The sequence below is a fragment of the Rhinatrema bivittatum genome, chromosome 16 (assembly GCF_901001135.1).
Source record: "Rhinatrema bivittatum chromosome 16, aRhiBiv1.1, whole genome shotgun sequence".
NCBI classification, from domain to species: Eukaryota; Metazoa; Chordata; class Amphibia; order Gymnophiona; family Rhinatrematidae; genus Rhinatrema; species Rhinatrema bivittatum.
The window spans coordinates 23679602-23701069 of record NC_042630.1 but is presented as its reverse complement, the minus strand read 5'-3'; the positions used below and the strand labels follow the sequence as shown (position 1 = coordinate 23701069).

The 21468-nt window shown below is 44.8% G+C and overlaps 2 protein-coding genes across 5 annotated transcripts in view; one reads left to right on the top strand and one right to left on the bottom strand.

The window, feature by feature from the left end:
* Window positions 1–12210, bottom strand: part of INCA1 (inhibitor of CDK, cyclin A1 interacting protein 1) — a 36378-nt gene extending 24168 nt beyond the window's left edge. The window contains exons 1-2 of one of the 3 annotated variants that reach the window (XM_029580904.1): window positions 11767–12210; window positions 5872–5995 (exon numbers count right to left, since the gene is read on the bottom strand). In XM_029580904.1, the coding sequence (XP_029436764.1) occupies window positions 5872–5978 (107 nt within the window). In that variant the 5' untranslated portion in view covers window positions 5979–5995; window positions 11767–12210. Of the gene's footprint in view, window positions 1–2512; window positions 2648–5871; window positions 5999–11766 lie in introns of those variants that run through there. The other 2 variants (XM_029580905.1, XM_029580906.1) reach the window with 2 other exon arrangements.
* A 495-nt stretch (window positions 12211–12705) lies between these two features.
* The window catches only part of KIF1C (kinesin family member 1C), a 104092-nt gene continuing 95329 nt past the window's right edge, over window positions 12706–21468 (top strand). Inside the window, exon 1 of one of the 2 annotated variants that reach the window (XM_029580780.1) lies at window positions 12706–12850. The gene's annotated coding sequence lies outside the window, so the exon portion shown is untranslated. Of the gene's footprint in view, window positions 12851–15725; window positions 15747–21468 lie in introns of those variants that run through there. The other variant, XM_029580782.1, reaches the window with a different exon arrangement.

Sequence of the window (21468 nt, the reverse complement as noted above, 5' to 3'; positions counted from 1 at the left end):
AAAAAACAATTGTTATTCCCCATATCTTTCGTACAAACACATTATTTGGGGAAATTAATTGCCTACAAGAATACAAAGCAGCGTTTCAATAACGTTTGGAATCCCTATTTACAAAGGTCGATAGTACAGACCAACAAGTGTCCCAGCTATGGAGAATGGAGGTATATGCAACTGGGGGTGAAAGGGGTGAGAGTGGATTGGGGGGTGGAATGGGTTACATTATTGACAAAAACGAGTGAATTTATGGTTATTGTTATGGTTGTGTGGTTTTGGAGTGGATTCTTGGGTACTGCAGTGATGGCTACTCCCACGGGGAGGAGCCCTGTGAGGAATTGCAGTACCAGGCTAGAGACTATACACGCAGACACAGAGAAGATAGTTTTATTGTACAGCAGGGTGGCACTGCCTGGGAAGCAGACAGCAGTGGTAGATAGCTCCAGCAGTGGTAGTCCAGGGATCCTCGGCAGAGAGGACCCATCTCACTCTATAGTAGGTGGAGGCAGCGTGGAGAACTGGAACAAGTCCCGGATGTAGAGCACTGAAGCTGTAGAGGAGATAGACTGGTATGTTAGTACTCACTGAAGCAGAAGCTGTATCTTTGAGAGTTCTGGCAGGCAGAAGTTGTAGAGTGGCAGGCACCAGGTTAGGGAGAGCAGGCCCTCGAGGAGTGAGGACCTGGGATCCCAGGATAGGCACCTGAAAGAAAGTAGAAGGGCCACCGAGGAGCGGGTACCCAAGTTAGTAGAATTACCCCAAAGGGCGAAGAGAGCTTCCTGCGGCAGCTAGGAAGCGGCAGAGCAGCTTAGACCGGAGCTATTCCAATCCTTGCTAACTCGGTTTGTTAGCAAATGAAGGGCAGGCTAAATACCAGGATGTGCTGACGTCACTTGGAGGGGACGCCCCCAAGGTTCCTGCCATGAGGTAGATAAAGACGTGGGTGACATGCGCGGGCGCATCCTAGGAGGCCCTCAGGAAAAACATGGTGAACGCCATCGCCGATCCGGGTCGCCAGGGAGAGCGGCATGAAGACGCGATGGCAGCCAACTTCCCAAGGCTTGAGGAGAGAGAAGGAAGAAAGGTGAGGCACAGAGGTCGATGCTGTCTGAGACCGACGGACGCAACAGTTATGTGCCTATGCGATCTGATTTATGTATGTATGTTCATCTTCATAATCATATTGTTATATTTTGGTGAGTTTAACCAGAGATTCTAAATTTTATTATCTTATGTCCAATAAAAGTTTGAATGAAAAAATAAAAAAAGACGTTAACAAGATAGTTTGGGATATTTTATCCTGGCTATGAACTGGAAACCAGAAAAATGTTTAAAATCTGATGCCATTAGTTACAATCTTGGGAAAGTTACTGAAGAGCTTTTTGTTTTTTAGATTAGGAGTTGCTAATTATGTAAATTTTAAAAGGAACGCGCATGTGCCCATAAACATGCGAGCAAAAATACGCCTAATTTTACAAAACTACACGCATGGCATTTAAACTACTGTTGGTTGCTGTCCGAATCCGATTCCCCTTTCCCTCCTGCTGTTGAAGTTGAGAATAATAATGGAGTTGCATCAACAGTATGAAGGCTTATTAGTTAAGAGTAGTAATCGCTGCTTTCTTTTCTTCATTCCCATCCTCTGGCCTTTAGGGATCCACAGTGTTTATCCCATGCCCCTTTGATTTCTTTCACTGTTTTTGTCTTCACCACCTCCTCTGGCAGGGCATTCCAGGCATCCACCACCCTCTCCGTGAAGAAATATTTCCTGACATTGGTTCTGCGTCGTCCTCCCTGGATTTTCATTTCATGACCCTTAGTTCTAGTGATTTCTTTCCAATGGAAAAGGTTTGCTGATTGTGATTTCAATGATGCACAATCTGACAGTACTAAAGCTTTGCGCTGTAGTACTGCCAGAAAGACTGTGCACAATAGATAGAGAACTTCATTTTCAGCTTTTATTTTATTTTGCCTGATAATTTCAATGAGGCTGATATTCAATAGCTTCTCAGCCAGATAAATAGGACTTACCTGGCTAAATAGTAGATGCTGAATATCCGGCTATGCTCAGCAGTCTGCCAGCTAAGTTTTTAGCTAGTTAATTTTTGAATGGGCAATGGGCATAACAGGATAGGACCATTTAGCCGGATAACTTATGTGGCTAAGTAGTACTATTCAGACTTAACCTGCTCAATAGCAGGTCTAAACCTAGGCAGCTAAGACTTATCCGGCTAAGCAGTGATTTATCCAGGGATATTCAGATGCTCAAGTCTATAAGTTATAAGACTATCAGTCTAACTTATTGCTGGCTATGTTTTGAATATCTACCCCAAAATTATAACAAAAAGTCAGTGGAAAAATGACTGATATAACACACAGGAGAAAAATTAATGTAAAAGTCATTTTCCCACTGATTTCTTTTTTGTTCTAATATTGAAATTCCTAGACAAAATAAAATAACAACTGAAAACTAAGATCCCTAATAACAGACAATAAGCTAGTCATTCACATAACTTACTTAACAAAAGGAATAAAGTTTCCACTGGTGTCTTCGCTCTCCATATCTGACAGACTGATTAATAACAGCAGCTCTCTGGTCTGGTGCTAAGCAGAGATAAATTCCTTGCTGCCAAGTTACAGATTTTGTTTATCTCTGCAAGACATTAATAACATCACCTAGTATTAATAAACTAAACTAAATAGTTTTAATGAAAAAACAAACAGATTTAGGATGTATTTTGCTCAGGGGATGAGCTTGGGGATCAGAGGCTGACATCTCTAGGACTCAATGGGGATTGGCACAGAGCCCGTTACCTCTAGGAGTCAATGGCTCAGTGTATGGTCATGGAGGGTATAAACCCTGTTACTTCCTGTAGTGGATAATTCAAGGCATGGCCACAGTGGATACAGCGCCTGTCGGTTCTAGCACTGGATGTGTACAGTAACAACACCAATCTCTCTCCAAATAAAGGCAATAGGAGACTAGACTAAAGGTTACTTTTTTACAAAATGTTTATTAAAATGTTCAATTGTATAAGTAAAACTATTCTACATATCGAAGTACCTGATTCAAAAAGAGTTTTTCCCATAGATACAATTTGGGAGAAAAGTCTTATTGAATTTGGCTCTGTGATAATTTTGAATATCAATTTTGAATATCTGTGATAATTTTGAATATCAAAATAAGAAGAATTTAAATAAGTACCATCCAGAACTAATACATTCTACTTTCCAGGATATGCACACATTCACAGTCCTGGAAAGTAGGAAATAGATCTTCATATTCCCTAACATGGTCACCAAATTGGATGTGGACAGGACACCAAAGAGAACAGTAATTTGTGAGGAGTGGCTATGACACAAAAGCATACACATAGACATGGCAATCGCATAAGCTTACTTTCTCTTTGGAAAGTAGGCAGAAAACTATACATAAAAACTAGTCTGAAAGTCAATGAATTTCTCCCTCAAATTTTCTCAAATTTGTCAATGAATTTTAGAATTAAAAAACACACAATTCTCAGTTGATTATGGAAAGCTTTTTTCTTGATACGGGGAAGATGTACATTTTGACCTGCTGTTTTCTGAAGCAGAAGAATAAACTCAGGACTGCAATTCTCAGCAGCCACTGAAAACACTTAAATTTATCTTCAGATTTAAGTTTCAAAACAAAAGTAGGGCAAAATAAACACAAACAGCCTGCAAGTCAGTTTACCTATATAGTTTTGAAATAATGCATCTTTTGCCTGATGATATTTCCAAACACGCTAGAAATTTTGCTTCAAAATGCTAATTTTAAGCACAGGGCAACAAAGGTTACATAGAAACGTGATGCCAGAAAAAACCATACAGTCTGTCTTAACTGCCCAACCACATTCATTTATCTCTACAAACTGTACCAATCCCTCAAAGATCCCTTGTGCTTATCCTATGCTTTTTTGAAGCAGATTTTGTCCTTGCCTCTCCCATCTCCACTGAGCTGTTCCATGTGTCCATCACTTTCTCTGTAAAGAACTATTTCCTTGGATTACTGCTGAATCTACCCCCTTTCATCCTCATCCCATGACCCCTTATTCCAGAGCCTCCTTTACATTGAAAGGAGGTCCATCTTGGAGGTATTTAAATACCTCTGTCATATTTCTGTCATATTTCTGCTATCCTTCCCTTTCCTCTAGGGCATTGGCCTGAAAGTGTTTTCCCAGTTCCCAGGCTCAAAAAAGGTGAATAGGTCATGCACAGTTTGAAAATTGCCACCTTCTACTGTGAGCAGAGCAATGCCCTTAGAACAGGAAACTCCAAACTACAGCCCACAGAACTCATTTTTCTCGCCTATCATCGGGCTGATTCAGTAAAAGTCGCGGGAGAGTGGGAGAGCACCCGCTCTCCCACTGCATCTTCTTCCCCCGCCATTCAGGGGGGAAGAAGATGCAGGAGCAGCAGCTGTCAGGGGGTTTGACAGCCGACACTCAATTTTTCCAGGGTTGGTTCTCGAGCCCGCTGACAGCCATGGGTTTGGAAAACGGACGCCGGCTAAATTGAGCGTCCGTCTTCCGACCCACGGGCCGATTAACAATTTTTTTTTAAATTTTGGGACCTCCCACTTAATATCGTTATGATATTAAGTCGGAAGGTGTACAGAAAAGCAGTTTTTTTCTGCTTTTCTGTATACTTTCCTGGGGCCGGCAGGCGTTAATTTCTGAAAGTAAAGTGTGCGGCTTGGCTGCATGTTTTACTTTCTGTATCGCGCACTGTACTGTATCGGCTCATATGTTTTTCCTTTGCTCAGTTGAATCTGGCCCATGGAAGGATATTTTTATTTTAACAGAAAGCAGCAGTGGCAGAAAGGCTGGAACGATTTATCAGGTCTCACTAGTGGTAGAAGAGCTAATTGCTGGTGAAGAGAGCAACTGTCAGGGAATCCATGCCCTACTAGTGTAAGTGGGTTAGTGGGTGAGAGGAAGAGATGGGAGGGAAAAAAAGAGGATGGGGGATGAGATTGTAGGGGAATAAGAGTGAGTGAAGGGAGGGAGTAAGAAAGGAGGAGCATGGCATATACCACATACTACCCTATCTTAGGAGGGAAAATGAAGGGGGGGGGGGTGTCTTTCTACAGTTTGCTATGCCACACTTCGCATTGACACCATCAGATGATGTCACACGTTTGTGCTGCTGATCATCCTGCTGGCTACTGAGAACATCTATTTTAAGTAAGAGGCCGATATTCAAAATAGCACTTAGCCAGTTAAAAGTGGTGCCCCTGTCTTAGTTTGTTAGCTATTCATGATTTCCTACATATGCATCTATCCCTGCCTCTCCATGCATCTTGCACTCTCTATCCTTTGCACGCTCACTTCTCCCATTCTGTGGATCCATATTTTTTGTAACTGATTTCTCTCTCTACTTCTCCCTATTTTTGCATTGTAAACCGGCATGATGTCTCTGATGAACGTCGGTAAAGAAAAGCCTTAAATAAATAAATAAATATCCAGCGGTGCCTTATCCGGCTAAGCTTTTTAGCTGGCTAATTAAGTGGTGGGGAATGAGCGGATCAGGGAGGAGTCGAGTTGGCCAGATAAGTTAACCGGTTAGCGGGCTGAATTACCGGGCCAACTCTGGTCAGGCCATAGGGCTGTCTAAAGTTGGCCAGTTTTATATCCAGTTAACTTTAAGATGGCTGCACCACTGAATATACAGTGCTAGTTAACCGGATAAGTTACCAACTGCCTGTCAGAAGGGACCATTCGCAGTTAGCATTTTCTGTGTTTGAAAGGCAGAGGGTTACCATTTTCTACCATAGAATGAAGAACATGTTCCCGTGGTTATCAACCTAAGGCGACGCACTGAGGGTAATAAACTTGTGAGGAGCCGCAAAGTTACCTGAGAAGACGTCGTGGGGGTAAACCGTCACTACCCTGCGCGGGCTGGCTCGTTCCTAGCCGGACATGTTCCCCGCAACCAATCAGCGGTGTCTTCCCAGCAAACATCTGATTGGCGGGGCGGCCTGGGAAAAAAAAAAAAAAAAAAAAAGAAAAGCTCTGCAATGCTAGAATCCGGGAGAGATAAAATCGGCGCGCACGCTCAGGCCCCCGCAGCAACGCAGGCGTCGCCTTCGGCGTGGGATTCCTGTTACCAAGGGAACGCTAGTAGGGGCGGGGCTTGAATGCGTGCGCCTGCCCTGTTTACTGGCCCCGTTGCGAAAGTAGTGATGAGGGAGGCCACCGTTCAGGGTGGAGGTGCAGCGGGCAAAAGGGATGCGGCAGCTCACCAGGATGGATAGAAAGGGGGGAAGAGAGAGGGAAAAAGATAGAGCTACTTGTGCGGGGGGGGCGAGGAAAGGAGAAGGGGGATGCAGGAGTTCACTATGTGAGATCTCAGGCAGAGGGGATGAGGAAAGTGTTGCAGGAGCTCACGGGGGAGGGAGGATGTGGGATTCACTGCAGGAGTAGAGGAAAGGGGAGGGAGTCAAGGAGGAGCTCTTGGTGGGTGGAAGAGGAAGCAAAGAGGGTCTCATGCAGGGGGATCGGGAAAGATAAGTGAATTGGAGTCTTAAGGGGGAAGAAAGGAAGTGAGGGCTTGCAGGTGGGGAAAGTGTAGGCGAGCTATGGGGGGGAGGAGGACAGTAAGTGGTATTTCACAGAGGCAGGAGGTAAGTAGTGCTTGTCTGGAAGGGGAAGATGTAGGGGAGGACAGAAGTAGAAGTTTGCTGGGGAGGTGAAGTGGGGTTTTGGTGTGAGAGTTGGAAAGCGTTGCAGAGACTTAATGGGGGTTCGCAGGAAAGGGAAGCAGAGTGTTGCTTGGGGTGGGGGCCAGTCTTCTTGGTGCTGAGCACCCTCCTTTCCATGCCCTTGCTTTGTGCTACAGGCTGTAGCGCTAAATTGTGAAGGTAGCCTCATTGCACCACCTATAATTTTCAGTCACAAGCAGGATTACCAATTTGTTTTTCAGGGGTGGAGAGATGCAATTCAGGTTGTTGTTTTTTTTGTCACAGGTGAAAGGATACACAATTGGTTACCCTTCTCTGTCACATATTTTCTCTCCCCTACCAAAGGCAGAAGGATACCTTCTATTACTACCTTGAATGAGAAAGCAGCAAATGAAGATCTTATTGGTAATCTCTGCTGACCATCAGACATTCCCCCCTCATGGGCAAAGCCATGTGCCTCATACCAGAAGCAGGCAAACATGCATACTGAGCAGGAGAGATTTTATGTATTTATTTATTTATATTTAACATTTATAAAAGAATATATAAAACATGTCCTATCCTATCTGTAAGAATAACCATGTTTTGATTTTCTTGCAGAAAATCTTCATTTTGCTCTCTTCTGACCTCTTATCGGTAGAGTTCCATAATATTGGGGAAACAGTTGAAAAATCTCTTGTTCAGAACCAGGTATGCCTTAAATCTTTAAAACCAGGTACCACCAACAGTGGCAATGGATACACAATAAGGATGTGCAGGCATGCGCCCACAGCACACAGTAAAAAATGCACGAAAACACCCTCACAGCCTACCATGCGCCAAAAAGGGAGAAGCCTGAGAGCAGGGTCTAGCCAAATGACTGCTGAACCCGCTGAGCCCAAACTACCTTCACACCTCACAGAATTCCTCAGAGACATGAATGGGAAGGCCAAAAGCTGAGGAAACAGTCCCAGTAGTAAAACTTCTCTCTTCTTGCTCCTGCTTTTTTTTTTTTTTTCTTTTTTATAAAGTAAAAACTTTTACCTGAGCTCAGCCTTCCCTGGCTGAGAGCAGGAACAGCTCCCGGCTACAGGGGGAAAGGATGAAAGGCTCAGCGGCAAAGGTTTTCTCTGAGACCAAGGTTGCTGTAGTGGATAATGTTTGGTTGATTAGCACCCCCCCACTGCGGGAAATCACTATTTCTAACAAGCATGATGTTACCAGCAAGATTCCATTACCCAGCAATATTTCCCTAATCACCTTACCAAAGAACTCTATAGTCATTGTAGGGGTGATTTCACTTTTATACCCCATAGAGATAGATGTTTCAGGGACATTAAATGAACTTTGATGAAGACCTGGCATATTTTCTAGACTATAAAAAATCTCCACTATTGAGCTGTCTGTGGACCAGGACTCTGTAGAAATTGCAGACTACAAGTATGATTCCCGGGATGAGGATATTTTGCAAACAGACTATGTTCTGTCATATGCCCTAACTATCCTAGCCGCCCTTTCATCTTCTTAGCTAGGGTTTACATGTTTTATCTTTAGGAAGGTTATAACTCTAGTCAGGGTCCCGATAGGGGACTCCCTTACTGAGGTCAGATGTTTGCATGACTTCTCCCCATCTGAGTCCTTAGAAATGTAGTTTAACTTGGCACCTGTGTGTGTCATGTGGGGTTACTCAGGAATCAGCTATGCACAATCATAGGATTATTGCATCACACCTAGATTAGAAGTGAGTATATATCTGCACACCTATATCCCAGATCTATGGTTGCACTCACTACCTTATGGCCTTGTGCACATGGTGTGACCTATTATTTTTATTTCTTCTTTTCCTTCCTCATTGCTATTACCATCCTTTCTTTCCTCATTATTATTATGGTATCATCATTATTATTTAAGAATTATTCACCAGTATTATTCTTCCATTATTGTTATCCCATGGTCAGGGCTATGGCTTGTTGGCTAATGTCATCTAGTCAAGACTTGCGCAGTTAGCCTGATAGTTAGGTTTAAACAGTGAGGTGCTCCCTTGACAACCCCTCCCTGTTTAAAAAGGGGGAAAATGTAGGGAATATCCCAATTCTTGCTAATAGGACAAACAACAAAAATTGACTGTCTGGCATCAGTAAAAATGGACATTGCCTGTTTGGCTATCTGCAGCCAGATGCAGAGATGAAGAGGCTTTGCAGTTGCTGTGTATGTGACCACACTGGACAGATTTATAGGGTCTTCCAGCCTAGCTGGAGCCAAAAGAGGCCAAGATAAACACAAGGACGATTGTCACTGTGTGAATCTGCACAGCCAGAGCACTACGGGCCTCTTTTTATGGCTCTAGACCCAATCTGAGAGCAGGACTTATCAGTGCCCTGTCAGAAAATGTAAAAGAGCGGGAAAATCAGCTAATTAACACCTTAATTATGCATTTACCTGATTATGCATGAAGCTGCTGAATTATGCATAGGTAATCATTTAAAATCAGCGGGGTGCATGCACTCAGGGTTATTGTTGTTCGATTGTTACCCATCCAAAGAGGAAGACGACCCATCCTAGTGCCGCTACCTTTCCCCTGCCTTGCCTCCCTGCATTCTGAACCGAAGCAACTTGTAGAGATTGGAGAGATGAACAGCCCTGTTGGTGCAGTGACAGATGCTGTTCTTTTCTACCTCTGCACCAAGGACTGAGAAGGGAGAAACCACTGAACCAGACCCCGAGAGTGTGTGTCGCTGCAAGTCCCATATTGGTGAGAAACTGTGAACTCCATTGCCTATTCAGTGGGTTAGGAAGCCAAGGAGGAGTTGGATAATGAGGGCGTGAATCCAGTTCTGGATGAGCTGCCTCCCTCTCTACTGTCTATATATTTCTCTTATTGTACCCAGCTCTGCATGTAGGAAGGGCGGGTAATAAGCTCTTTCAAATTAATTAATTAATTAATTAATGTACAAGTCTCAGCTAGAGGGGTTTGATGTAATCTGATAAGCACTGAATGTTAAGCATGCTTTCATACCTATTGTTTGCGTGTTTCTTGTTTCCCTAATGATAAGTGCTGTCCTTGATGAACCATTAAGCTTAGCCCTGTGTAACTTAGAAATAAAGCATTACTTAGACAAACAATTTGGTAAACTCTGAGATGACGGACAGGAAAGGTCGCTGGTGAAATAAGGAAGTACACCCACATAAAAGGGAAGTGGGGTTGGAAATCCTAGCTCTTCTCCCAGGAGGCAATCAGAAGAATCTGGAACAAGCTGAAGTCAGTCCAGGAAATCAAGCCAAGGACCTATACGGGACAAGACTTCATGCAGGGTGAAGCAAGAGGAGGACAAGGAGCAAGGCAAGAAAGCAGGACAAGCGGGAACTCAGGAAAACAAGGACAAGGCAACACGCACTGAAGAACAGAGGAACTTCAGGAGACCTGTTGCTGAGGTGTCCGAAGGGTGTCCAGACCAGCTTTAAATAGAGGAACTGGCTGTCATCAAGGGGTGCAGTGGATAGGTTTCTTCCGCAGGCCCTTTAAGGAGAGCAACATTGGGTGCGCGCGCACCTATGGAGCAGCCTGGGAACGAGGATATAGTGGCATCTTTCTGCACTTGGCAGAGTCTTTTCAGTGGCGTTTCCAGCCGTTTGTGATCACCAGTGGTATTGGGAGTGTGTGAAGCGGCTTGCGGGTCCCTCCCAAGGGCAGCAAATTGTAACAGTGTTTAAACAATAAAGACTTATTATGTATCATCATGCTGTATTGTGTGACTGATGTGAGCTGCTTTATAAAAGTAAAATCAGAGTAAAAGCAAGAGTAGCTAGAGGGCCTGGGGAGGAAGTGGATAATCACAGTAGGCCCACTAATGCATTTATAGGCCGATACAGTACGTTTGGACGCGCGTTTGACGCGCTAGCTTTACCCCTTATTCAGTAAGGGGTAATAGAGCATCGAAAACGCGCATCCAACCCCCCCGAAACATGCAAATGCATGTTGTTGGCCCTATTAGTTATTACCGTGTGATTCACTAAGTAAAATGTGCAGCCAAGCTGCACATTTTACTTTCAGAAATTAGCGCCTACCCAAAGGTAGGCGTTAATTCCTGCCAGCACTGGGAAAGTTGGAGGTCCCAAAAGTTAAAAATAATCAAAAATTAAAAAAAAAAATTTTTAAAAATCGGCCCGCGGCTCGAAAACCGGATGCTCAATTTTGCCGGCGTCCGGTTTCCGAACCCGTGGCTGTCAGCGGGTTTGAGAACCGATGCTGGCAAAATTGAGCGTCGGCTGTCAAACTCGCTGACAGCTGCTGCTCCTGTCCAAAAAGAGGCGCTAGGGATGCGCTAGTGTCCCTAGCGCATCTTTTTACCGCAGGCCCTAATTTAAATATTTTGTTTTGGTGACTCGCGCACACAGGAGAGTTGCCTGTGCCGCTCTCCCATGAACTTTACTGTATTGGCCTGTTAATGAGTCTGGAATGTTTAAAGGCAGAGCTGCTTTTCTTTGAATTTCGATTAGTACAACAGTGCCTTAGAGAGTTGTTATCATCACCAAACAGAGTGAGAACCTTATCAAATGCGAAGACGATTATTTTCTGTTGCGACATTTTTTCCATATGTATACAACTGCCACATTTGAGTTTTATTGTGCAAAAAGTAATAGATTAAAACATCATGCACACTATTATATGTAATTCAGTTTTCTTCTTTAAATGTAGTGCATCTTACAGCTGGATTTTTATTTAAAAAATTTTTAAAAAAGTTTAGGGGGGGGGGCGGGGTGGATCGTGGAGAAACCTCGTTCTAAATGAGAAACGCCCTAGGTTCAATGCTACTGTTGTAATTTGCAACCAGGGTTGCAGCAACTCTTAAATCCGTGGAAGTTTGCACACACAGTAGTGCCCCACCTTCCCCAGCCTTTGTACTGCCAAGCGATCATAAGACGGCCACATGGGCAGTCCCGCACTCTGCCTCCTTCTCCCTCCCTGTCAGTGCCCGCACTCCAGCCTTTCCTGTCACCCATTGCTCAACCTGGCTTTAGGGAATATTGAATCATTCTTCACTCCCCAACCTAAGGCGGAGTGAATAATTAATAGGTGAAAGATGACATACATGTCCTGTGCTCTATAGCAAGGTGTCATATGGCCATCCAAGTCTCCAGCATGGTTTCAAATCCTTGCCTTCTATTGTAGTTATGAGGTTAGGGGTACCCACCATCTTCCGTCTCTCACCATTGCCCTTTTAAGAGCATCCCTCCTCAATAGCCACCGGACCACCGCAGGAAAAGCCGATTCGCTCTGACTTTAAGGTGGTGGGCGGGGCCGGTTCGCCCTGACGTCATGGCAGTAGTAGGTGGAGCGGCCGGGCCGGCTAGTGCTGGGCCGGTAAGCCCGCTCCTTGGTCCGGTTGCCGCCCATTATTCGCAGCTGTCGATCAGCAGCAAAGGGAACGTTCAGCCGGGGAGCGGAACGTCGTCGCACTTCCCGCTCCACCTCTCCCGGCACCCAAGTCCACTAAAGTGTTTCCCGCAGCGCCCTCTTGTTCCCGGCTGGGGCGCGCGCGCGCCTCCGCTCGCTCAGGTTCGGAGTGAAACCGCGCGCCTGACCCCGCCCCATTGTCTTTCCACCGACCAATGAAGGTTCTTTTGCACGGCGCGCGCTCTCTCGCTCTCTCTTTTTTTTTTTTTTTTTTTTTTTTTAATGGTTGAGGCGTCTTTCGCCCGATGGCTCTCGGACTGTTATCCCCCACCTCTCTGCTTGGTTTGCGCCCCCTTTACGGCTCTCGCGCTCTTTAGCGTGTAGTGGCCGCGGCTCGCCCACATTTGTTTGGACTTCAGCGTTTTCGCTCACTTTCCCCTTCGCCGGGCGGAGCGGGGGGCCGTGATTTGTTTCTGTCCTCTCGCCTAAAGGATGCGGTGACGCTGAAGCAAGGGGGTAGGGGGGGTGGGGGAAACTTTTTTTTTTTTTTTTTTTTTTTTTTGCTGTTTTCCAAGTTTTGTTTTGGTTTTGGTTTTTTTTTCCCGGGATTGTTTTTCCTTAACTTTTTTTTTTTTTTTTTCGGTTTTCCATTTTAAACTTTTTTTTTTTTTCTGGCATTTTGTTTCTCTTTTCCTTTATTGTGAGTTCTTCCCCTGAGCACTGAGGTTTGTGGGAGAAGAAATATTGTGAGGAGCTGATGTCTGTCCCTGGAGATAAAGGTAAGAAGCAGGAGCTCTTTTAATAATAATAATAATAATAATAATAAGAAATAGTATTATTTACAGTTCTCAAACGTACAGAGTCCTGCTCTTCCTTCCCCCGAGACCGTGCAGCTAGTACCAAGGGTGAGCAGGAGGGAGGCCGAGTTGGGTCACCGAAGGTCAGCGAGGTTAACAGGTGTCACCGTGTTAGACTGGCCTATTAGTATGAAAAAGCGGACGGCTCATTTTTGGCTTTCAAAATATTTGTTTGGTAAGCTCCCAGGTATGGTTTTAAAACCGTACTTTAATTTTAGAAGATAATAAAACAGCATTACCAAACTTCCTTTCCTATAAAAAAAAACTGTTTCCTGCTGGTGAAATGTTTATAAATCAAAATAGAAGCACTAAGCTAGGGGTTGCCTATGTTTTCGTAGGCAGATTATAACAGAAGCTGTATGACTCCACACCTTTTGTGGGTAAAGACTAGGTCGTAGCACTGAAGTCCCCTTTCAGGGACAGTGACTACTCGATTTTTGGTGCTTAAAAAACCCCATTTAGATCATAGCTACACCAGGGGTTTGACTTGGACCTTGCAACACTCTCTGGGTGTTTGCCACTCCACCTAGTGCCTCACACTTTCATAGTCGAAGCATGTTGCAATAAGCATGTAGTCCGATATGACGTTTACTGTGTAGTTTAGGGGCCTGCCCAGGTTCCCACTGTTCTTGAGTAAGGTCAGTCCCACTCCAGCTGCCTGCGACCCCAGTATTATTATTGAGAGCCTATTACTGTATGTTAATTTAGTCCACTGCTGCCCAGCCTTTTCAAGCCCAAAGTACACCGACCTTCATGGGGTACACAGTGTGGACATGGCGAGGATTTATATGGCTAAAAGAAAAGTTCCAGAATCAACTAAAAGCCTTGCCATTCTCTCCCAAATGAGAGAAGGGGCAGACACACACCTGAACATTATCACAATGGACCAGCTCTCTCTACCTACAGTTCCAGGAGAAGGGAGAAGTTGGTGTGGTGTGGGTTGCTGGCTCAGTTACCTTGGCTGTAGCATGTTGCCAGTGCTCCTTTACTACTGCTGCTCCTCCTCCAAACACTTGGAAAATCACATCCAGTGCTCATTGCACGCTGTCCCTTTATCACTGAACCTAGGGATAAGGCAAAGGCTGGAAGATGAGGCACTGTGGGCAGTGTGCCTGCTGCACAAAGTGGGACCCGTCTGTCCATGCCCTGCATGCTGCCCATTAAGTACCCCTCTGGGAGGCTCATGCTGTAACTAGGAAGAAGAGGCATGCATGATTATGCATTTATTTAAAAATTATATACCACCTATCAGAATTTCTAGGTGGTTTCCAATAAAACATGTACTCAGAAAGGAGCTTGTACTGTTGTCTCTTGGTGCTGAGAGCAGAGCCCAGAGGTGCTGGCCTAGATCTGAGCAACAGGCATTGGTGACTTTTTTTGTGGTACACCTGATTAGGTCTGAAGGCACCCCAGTGTGCCAGAGCACACTGGCAGCAAAGCCAAAATTCAGTTCAGGGCATGCACAATTTGGTCTAACAATTGCTTTATGGAGTTTAGCTGTGTTGTTCCATATGTTGGAATGAATTGTACATTGGCTGGTTCTTGAACACTGCATATAAAACCGGTTTTTACTGGCTATGTTTTTTCTGGAATCTGCTTCCTGGCATGGTGTTAACAAGTGCATGTTGTGAAAAGATTTTTGTGCCCACCTTGACAGTTCTTTTGAAGCAGTTCACTTAGCCCGGAAATAGACTTTGGCGATTTCAGTGGGGGAAGTAGTGTTCTTGCCTTCCAGACACTCAGTATATGGTCTTGTATTTGAAAGAGAAACTTCTTAGTTAGTTAGCTTTCAGCAGAGAGAGTCTTTTTTAGACAGTTTTTGATCTCAAATTAGCGTAGCTTTGATTGATAGGATGATGGTTCACGAAAGGCTGAAGTAACTAAAGTCAGCTGCAATATGCTTTCTCTAGTTTTTCTTTTTTTGTCTCCTTTTGAGATTTCTGGATCAGTTGGAGGGAGTCTGTTATGCTGTTTTTGGCTGACAAAAAAAAAAAAAAATGCCCTGCTTAGTTGTTTTTAAACATTGTGCCTTGTTTGCTATAAAGCAGCAGTTCCCAAATTTTGTTTTCCATTCAAGACACATTGAGAAACATTACCAATATGAATATTACAGGAACCCTTCTGTCGGGGTTTCTGGAGTCGGGGAAACCCACCCGAGGAGCTGCACAGGACTGCAAGGCAGGTGTCTGGACTGAAAAAGGGGCTGGCCTTCCGCCTAGCCAGCCCCCTCCCCCACAGGTTGAGCCCTTGGGTTCCGGGGGCCAGTAGGTCTTGGCGGCGGCAGTATGTAGTGAATCCGTTCAGGCTGGGACCAGCCTAGAAAAGACAGGGCTTGGGACACCAAGGCAAGACTGGGTACTGGGCAGGACCTGGAACTAGACAAGAGACCAGGCTGAGGCAAGGCAAGGGCAGGATTCTGGTACAGACAGGATTGGCAGGGCACGATAAGACTAGCCAAGGACAAGACCAAACAAGGTGGCATTCTAGGGCAGGAATTAAGGATAACGCCGATCAGGTAATATATAAGCCCAAAGGCATCAAGGCAGGAGGCCTGTAGGCCACTAGGCAATAGAAAGGCTAGGATAGGCCACAAGGCAGGGTACTGAGTAGACTTGAATGCCTCAAGGCAAGAAGGCTGAAGGCCACAAGGCAAGGAATGAGGGTCAGGTCATGGAGCCAAGAGTGACACCATGAGAAGATAAAAGGTACACTGGCAAGGCTGGATTACATAAGGCTAAGACTTGGATGTGGCAAGAGCAATGAGGAGGAGCTTACTGAGGGCCTCTACTGGTGGGGTGGCATCATTGCAGGAGTCAAGGTAAGATAAGGCTGCATAGCAGGTGATAAACATCTTCACTAACATAATCATACTGCTGACAGGCTCAACCCAGTTTTGATGATATTCTTGAGCAGTTTTAATTTTCTGTTGTCTGCTTCATTCTAGGATTGCTTACAAATATTTTGGCATCTAGCAAGGTGCTTTGGGTCAGCCTGTATAAACTAAGTGTTTTGTTTTCATTTCTGCTAAAAAAAACAAAACAAAAAAAAAAACGTAAATAGAAGTTATTTAAATCAAAACTAGTATTCCTTTTGAAATTGCTTGTGCCACACCTTTATCCATGATTTTTCAAATTGACTCTTTTTAACACAGTTTAGGACAGGGCAAAGAAAAATGGCTAAGTTAGCAGGCGTGTGAACAGTCACACTATTGTTGAGGCTTCAGACTGTTATGACTGGATCAAAGAGCCACCAATGCCTCCAGGAAGACTCTAGAACAGCATATGACCCAACAGTGCTTACGTCTGTATTTCTCCTTCCCTCGCTACTGTATCTGTGAAAACAGGATCTTTGTCTCTGATTATGCTGTTTACCTTCTGTGTGAGTGGCAGAACTAGATGTAGTAAAAGTGTATTCTCATAGGAAGAGAGCTGGAAAGTCCTTTTTCTAAACTGATTGGTCTCAGTTCTCAGATTTCTTGAGGCATGTAAATGGCCAAATATCTGTAAAGTACTAGAAGGCATTTTTTGTAAAATTTTTAAATTTAAAGGGCAGGGTGTCATGATATGAAGTTGAATGGGGGAAGGCTCAGAGCTAATAGAAAGAAATCCTTCCTTCTTTACTGTGAGGTTGGTAGTACAAAACAATGTATGTGTGAAAGCATGTGAGTATGATAGAGGAAGTATATATGTGTGTGTGTGTGAGAAAGAGGGAGCATGTGAATGAGTGCATGGGCTTGCGTGAGAGGTGTGTGTGACAGAGTCTGTGAACCCTCATCCTCACCCCTACTAATCTCAGGGTGCCTGGAAATCAGAAGTTCCCGGGTATGGGGAATGGGAAAACTTTAAAATCCTTATTAGTTTTAATTATTGGCTGTTTGTTTGTTTTGAAATAGTGTATTGTTTGGGAAATTTAAAAATAGTTTTAAATTATTGGATATTCTTAATGTCAGTTGTACTGGAATATTTTTGTTAGTACAGTTTTACTATTGTTGATATTATATATTTCTTCATTTGTATTATTTGAGGTTTATCAGGAACAGCAATTTTTCTGTTTATCCTTTGTTGCAATGAATACAGAGTCTGGCATCTTGTGGTTTCCAGTTCAGATTTTGTCGCACATTTGTATTTATGCTTTTGGTCTCTGTATTCTGTATTTGGCAAGGGGTCTGTTTGTTTCTGCATGTGTGACTTAGGTGAGGTATTCTGCTAGCATGTAGTTTCTATATACCAGACTGTTTGAGTCTGGTAGTTAGGGCATGGAAAGTTTCCAATAGATTCTGAATGTTTTTTGTTTTGTGTGTTTTTGTTTGTTTGTTTTTTTTTTTTTGCAGGATTTTGTATTATACAATGTTCCTAGTAGTGGAAGAAGTTTGTATTGCTGTTACTGAGGTGACAACAGAATCTGAGTATTTTGTTTTTACAGTAAGTGTAAGAGGGAATGTCCCTTTGGGGGGGAGTTTCTGTGAATACACAGGGTACTGTAGAACATGCGATGCAGGTTTTATATTGGAATTTGTTCCACTCCCATATAGAAGAATTTTTGATTGATTGCTCTTGAATAACTTAATGGTTGAAACTGGCCAGTGTTTGCCTCTCTCCGCATCTCCCTCCTTCGCCTTTCCCGATCAGTCTCTCACTGTCTCTGATCCACAGTCCATCCCAACCAGCCCCCCCTGCTATCTTTTCACCAGTCCAGCTCAAATGGTGGTTCTGTCTCACTCTACTAGTCCAGCCCTGCTAGTTGCACTCTCTCTCTCTCTCTCTCTCCCTCATCTCCACCACTCTTTCTCCCTCTCTACTATCCCCCCTCCCACCAGCCCATCCCTGCCAGTTGCATTCTGTCTCCATTAGCTCACCCCCGCCAGTCACTCTCTCGCGCTCTCTCCAGTCCATCCCCATCAATCTATATCTTTCCCTCCACCAATCCATCTTCATCACTTTCTCTCCTTCTTCCGGTCCCCTTGCCACTCTCTCTCGCTTCCTCCCTCTCTCCACTAGTTCATCTCTGCCAGTCAGTCTCTCTCGCTCTCCAGATCCAGCTCTGTGGGTACCTGTAGTTACTACGCGAGTACGTTCTTCCACATTTACTGCCATGCTTTGCAATTATGTGTGTTCCATTTATATCAGGAAGCATTATTTTAATAAGCTTTATATATTATGAGTAAGTGCATATAACTATTTCTTGTTACATGAATAACTTTTTTCTATATACGGCACATAACTGCAATTTAAAAATGAAAGAGAAGGAAACGGGGTTCTGCGAAAATTTTGGAACCTGAAAAGAGGTCCATGCTCCCAAAAAGGTTGGGAGCCCCTGCTCTAGACCATTCTTCAAGCTTCCTAGATCCCTCCTCATGCTTTCCACACCTTCCTGAGTGTTTACTTTGAAGATTTCGGTATCGTGTGCAAAAAAACCAAAAAAAACCCCTTTCCTTCCACGCTATTGTGTGTGAAAATTTTGTGAAGAAAAAAAAAGGTTCCAAGGACCAATCCCCGTGGCACCCTACTAGTAATACTCTTTTCTGCCATGTGAGCTCTATTTAAGAAGACATTTCAGAGAGAACCTCTTTATTTAAAAAAAAAAAAGTTAAATTTCAGTAAGGTCATTTATGTTTGCCGTTTTCTAATGCTGGCTGCACTTCATGTAACACTTCAGTCCAATTTTTTTTTTTTGGTCTGGCAGTTTCTTCCTGCTCCATTAGGCTTCTAGTTCGGCTGAAACCAGTTTCTACTAGAGCTAAAACACCATCAGGCCGATAACAAGGCTGGCGGGCGAAAAACGGGCGCTGGTAATTGAGCGTCCGCTTTGCTAACACTCGCCCATCTACCTCTCCCGGGAGCGCGATGCGGTAGGTTAATGAGCCTCTGTGTTAAAACGGAGGCGCTCGGGGGAAATAGTGCGTCCCCAGCGCCGCCTCGAGCGCCCAGGAAAAGTGGCTGACGCGTGGGTTAGGAAAACGGACCCTCTAGTTCAGGAGCTTCCATTTTTCCTAAGCCATGCACGGGTTAGGAAAACAGGCGCTTGTAATTCTAGCATTTATTTTCCTTACCTGACCGCCATGGAGACTTTTTTTTTTTCTTTTCCATGTTGCTGCTTTTGTGTGCTTCCTCCAACTTAATATTGCAATAATATTAAGTTGGAGGAAAAGCAGTACTTTCTGCTTTTCTGTTCAGGTTTTGGGGCGCCTCAAAACCTGTAATGCCAGCTCCGAGGCTGGTGTTAATTTTTTTTTAGGGTTAAAATGTGTGCCTCGGGCGCACAGTTATTTTTTTTACATCGGGGGCACTGGCTAATAGCTTCATCGACACGGCATTTACATGTGGTGAGCGCTATTAGCTACGCGCTGGTTTGGACGCGTGTTTTGGATGCGCTGATCCCCCCCCCCCTTACTGCATCGGGGGGGTTATGGACGCACGTCCAAAACGTGGGTTTAATCTGTGCGGCAGCTCGAGCGCACGGTATCGCGTCGGCCTGTGCACGGGCTGATGTCTTCGGCTACCTAGAGATGCTCCTCTTGTGTTCGATCCCCATTCCTGCCAACCCAGCCAGTACTGTTAGGCACGGACCACTGACTTGCAGCTTTCTCCAGGCTCTCCTAGGCGTGCAACCCGAGGCTGACCAGTAAGTGTGCAGTGACCGTGATGTCTTCTGTTCTGGGCGCTGTGAATGCTGCAGCCCAGTCCCAAGGATCAAACCATGATTTCCTGCAAGAGAATACGCAACTTTGCCACCGAGCTCACGTTCCAGTCCATTTTGAGCTGAAGCTGACGTCTTGTAGTTTATTGCTCTTTATCTGACTGTTTGTCGTCATCTTTATTGTTCTTTACCATCCTGGAGATGGGCTTACAAGGTCCTATGCTTAATCCAGCACCCAGTGGTCGCCTTTCCCCGTCTCAGCTATATCAACATGTATCATCACCAAGCTGTGTAATCTAAACAGCTACCAAAGCTAGTGAGGTTATTCCTTAAATTGGCCGTCTTGTCCCTGTGACCTTGCTGAATGGTACCTACTCATCACCAATCTGCTGGCATCGATCTGGTTATTTCTGGAAAGTTGCTGCCTACCGGTTTCAACCTAGATGCCCTATGGCCTTCCCTGTTGCTAGCTCCTGCTTTATCTGCCTGTGTTTTCTTCTTATCTTATTCCCTGCTGGAACCAAGTGTAGGTTGTTTGCAATGCAACTTCCCGACCCTGTTCTCTTTATCTATCCCTAACTTGCTTGTATTCTGTCGTTGTGCTCATTGGTTATTCCAGGCATCTACTATCCATCAGTATCTTTTATGATTGCAATGAGCTGTGACAAGGATTGGGGAGGAGACGGGGGTAATAGTCAAGCTTGTTATAAAGAAGAAAAATTCAGAGCTGCTCTTTTTTTTTTTTTTTTTTTTAATACTATGTGGGTGGTATCATTAAAGCATGTGCTTTACATATTTCTGAAGCAGGAGATATAAACATTGAAGTATTATGCCTGAAGCAATTGTAAAACATGATGTGTGATAGAAGCATGATTTATGGCAAAACTCGTGTCTTCAGACTGAAAAATAAATGTTTGCCGTGTGATAGCAGAAGGTATTAATAAAATACAACTTCCTTATTCCCCCCTGCTAGACCACTATAGGGTTTTCCCCCTATCCACAGCCGGTGGAGACGGAGAACACGCCTCCATGATATTTTGGTGTGAGGTCACATCCCCTGTAAGGGAGGTGTAGCTGGAGGCAGTCCTGGGAGCCTTGGCTCCCGAGAAATTTCCTGCGATCTCTGGCTTCCCCCCCCCCCTTCTCGGTGAGCACCCTTGGGTGTGTGCCCCCGGTCCTCGCGGGGTCTGGATCAGCCGCCCTGGTAAGGGGGTTCCCTCTCCCAAAGGGGAGACTGGAGCAGTGAACACACAAGTGCTTTGCCTCTTTCCCTCTCCTCCTTCCTGCATGGGGTAAGTGTGTTTCTAAAAAAAAAAAAAGGGGGTGAAAGGGACATAAGAGCAGTGGGAGTCTCATCGCATCATCCCAAAGCAGGCATGCAGTAAGGAGGGATTTTTGGGACCGCTGGCGGGGGGGGTCACGTTGCAAGCAGCATGCTGAGAGGGAGGAGGTGCCCTGCCCCAGGGACGAAGAGTCCCCTTCAGTAGCAGGCTCCCTCTGCTCATTGTGCAATGCCAAGCACACGGGGTGAGCTAGCCCCATAAACCACCTTCTCTCCCTCCCCAGTACAACAGGAAGATGTAGGAAGCCCCACAGCAAAAGGGGACCCAGCATAGGAGGCCAATCCCTTAAGCAATAACCCTCAGCAGCTTCTTCATGTAGTAAACAGGAGAATACCAAGGAGCCGGGAGCCTCCTCAGAAAAAGGCCAAGACAGTTCCAGCCTTCAAGGACCCAGAGTCTAGAGGGAACTCCCCGCTGAGACCAGACTCAGACCGGTCAGACCACCAGAAGCGCTCCTCTGAGGAGGAAGGGGCTTCGGCACTAGTACGCCTGTTTCACAGGAAGGAATCGCCAGCCCTAATTACTAATACTCTAGCGACCCTTTAAGATCTCAGATTCAGA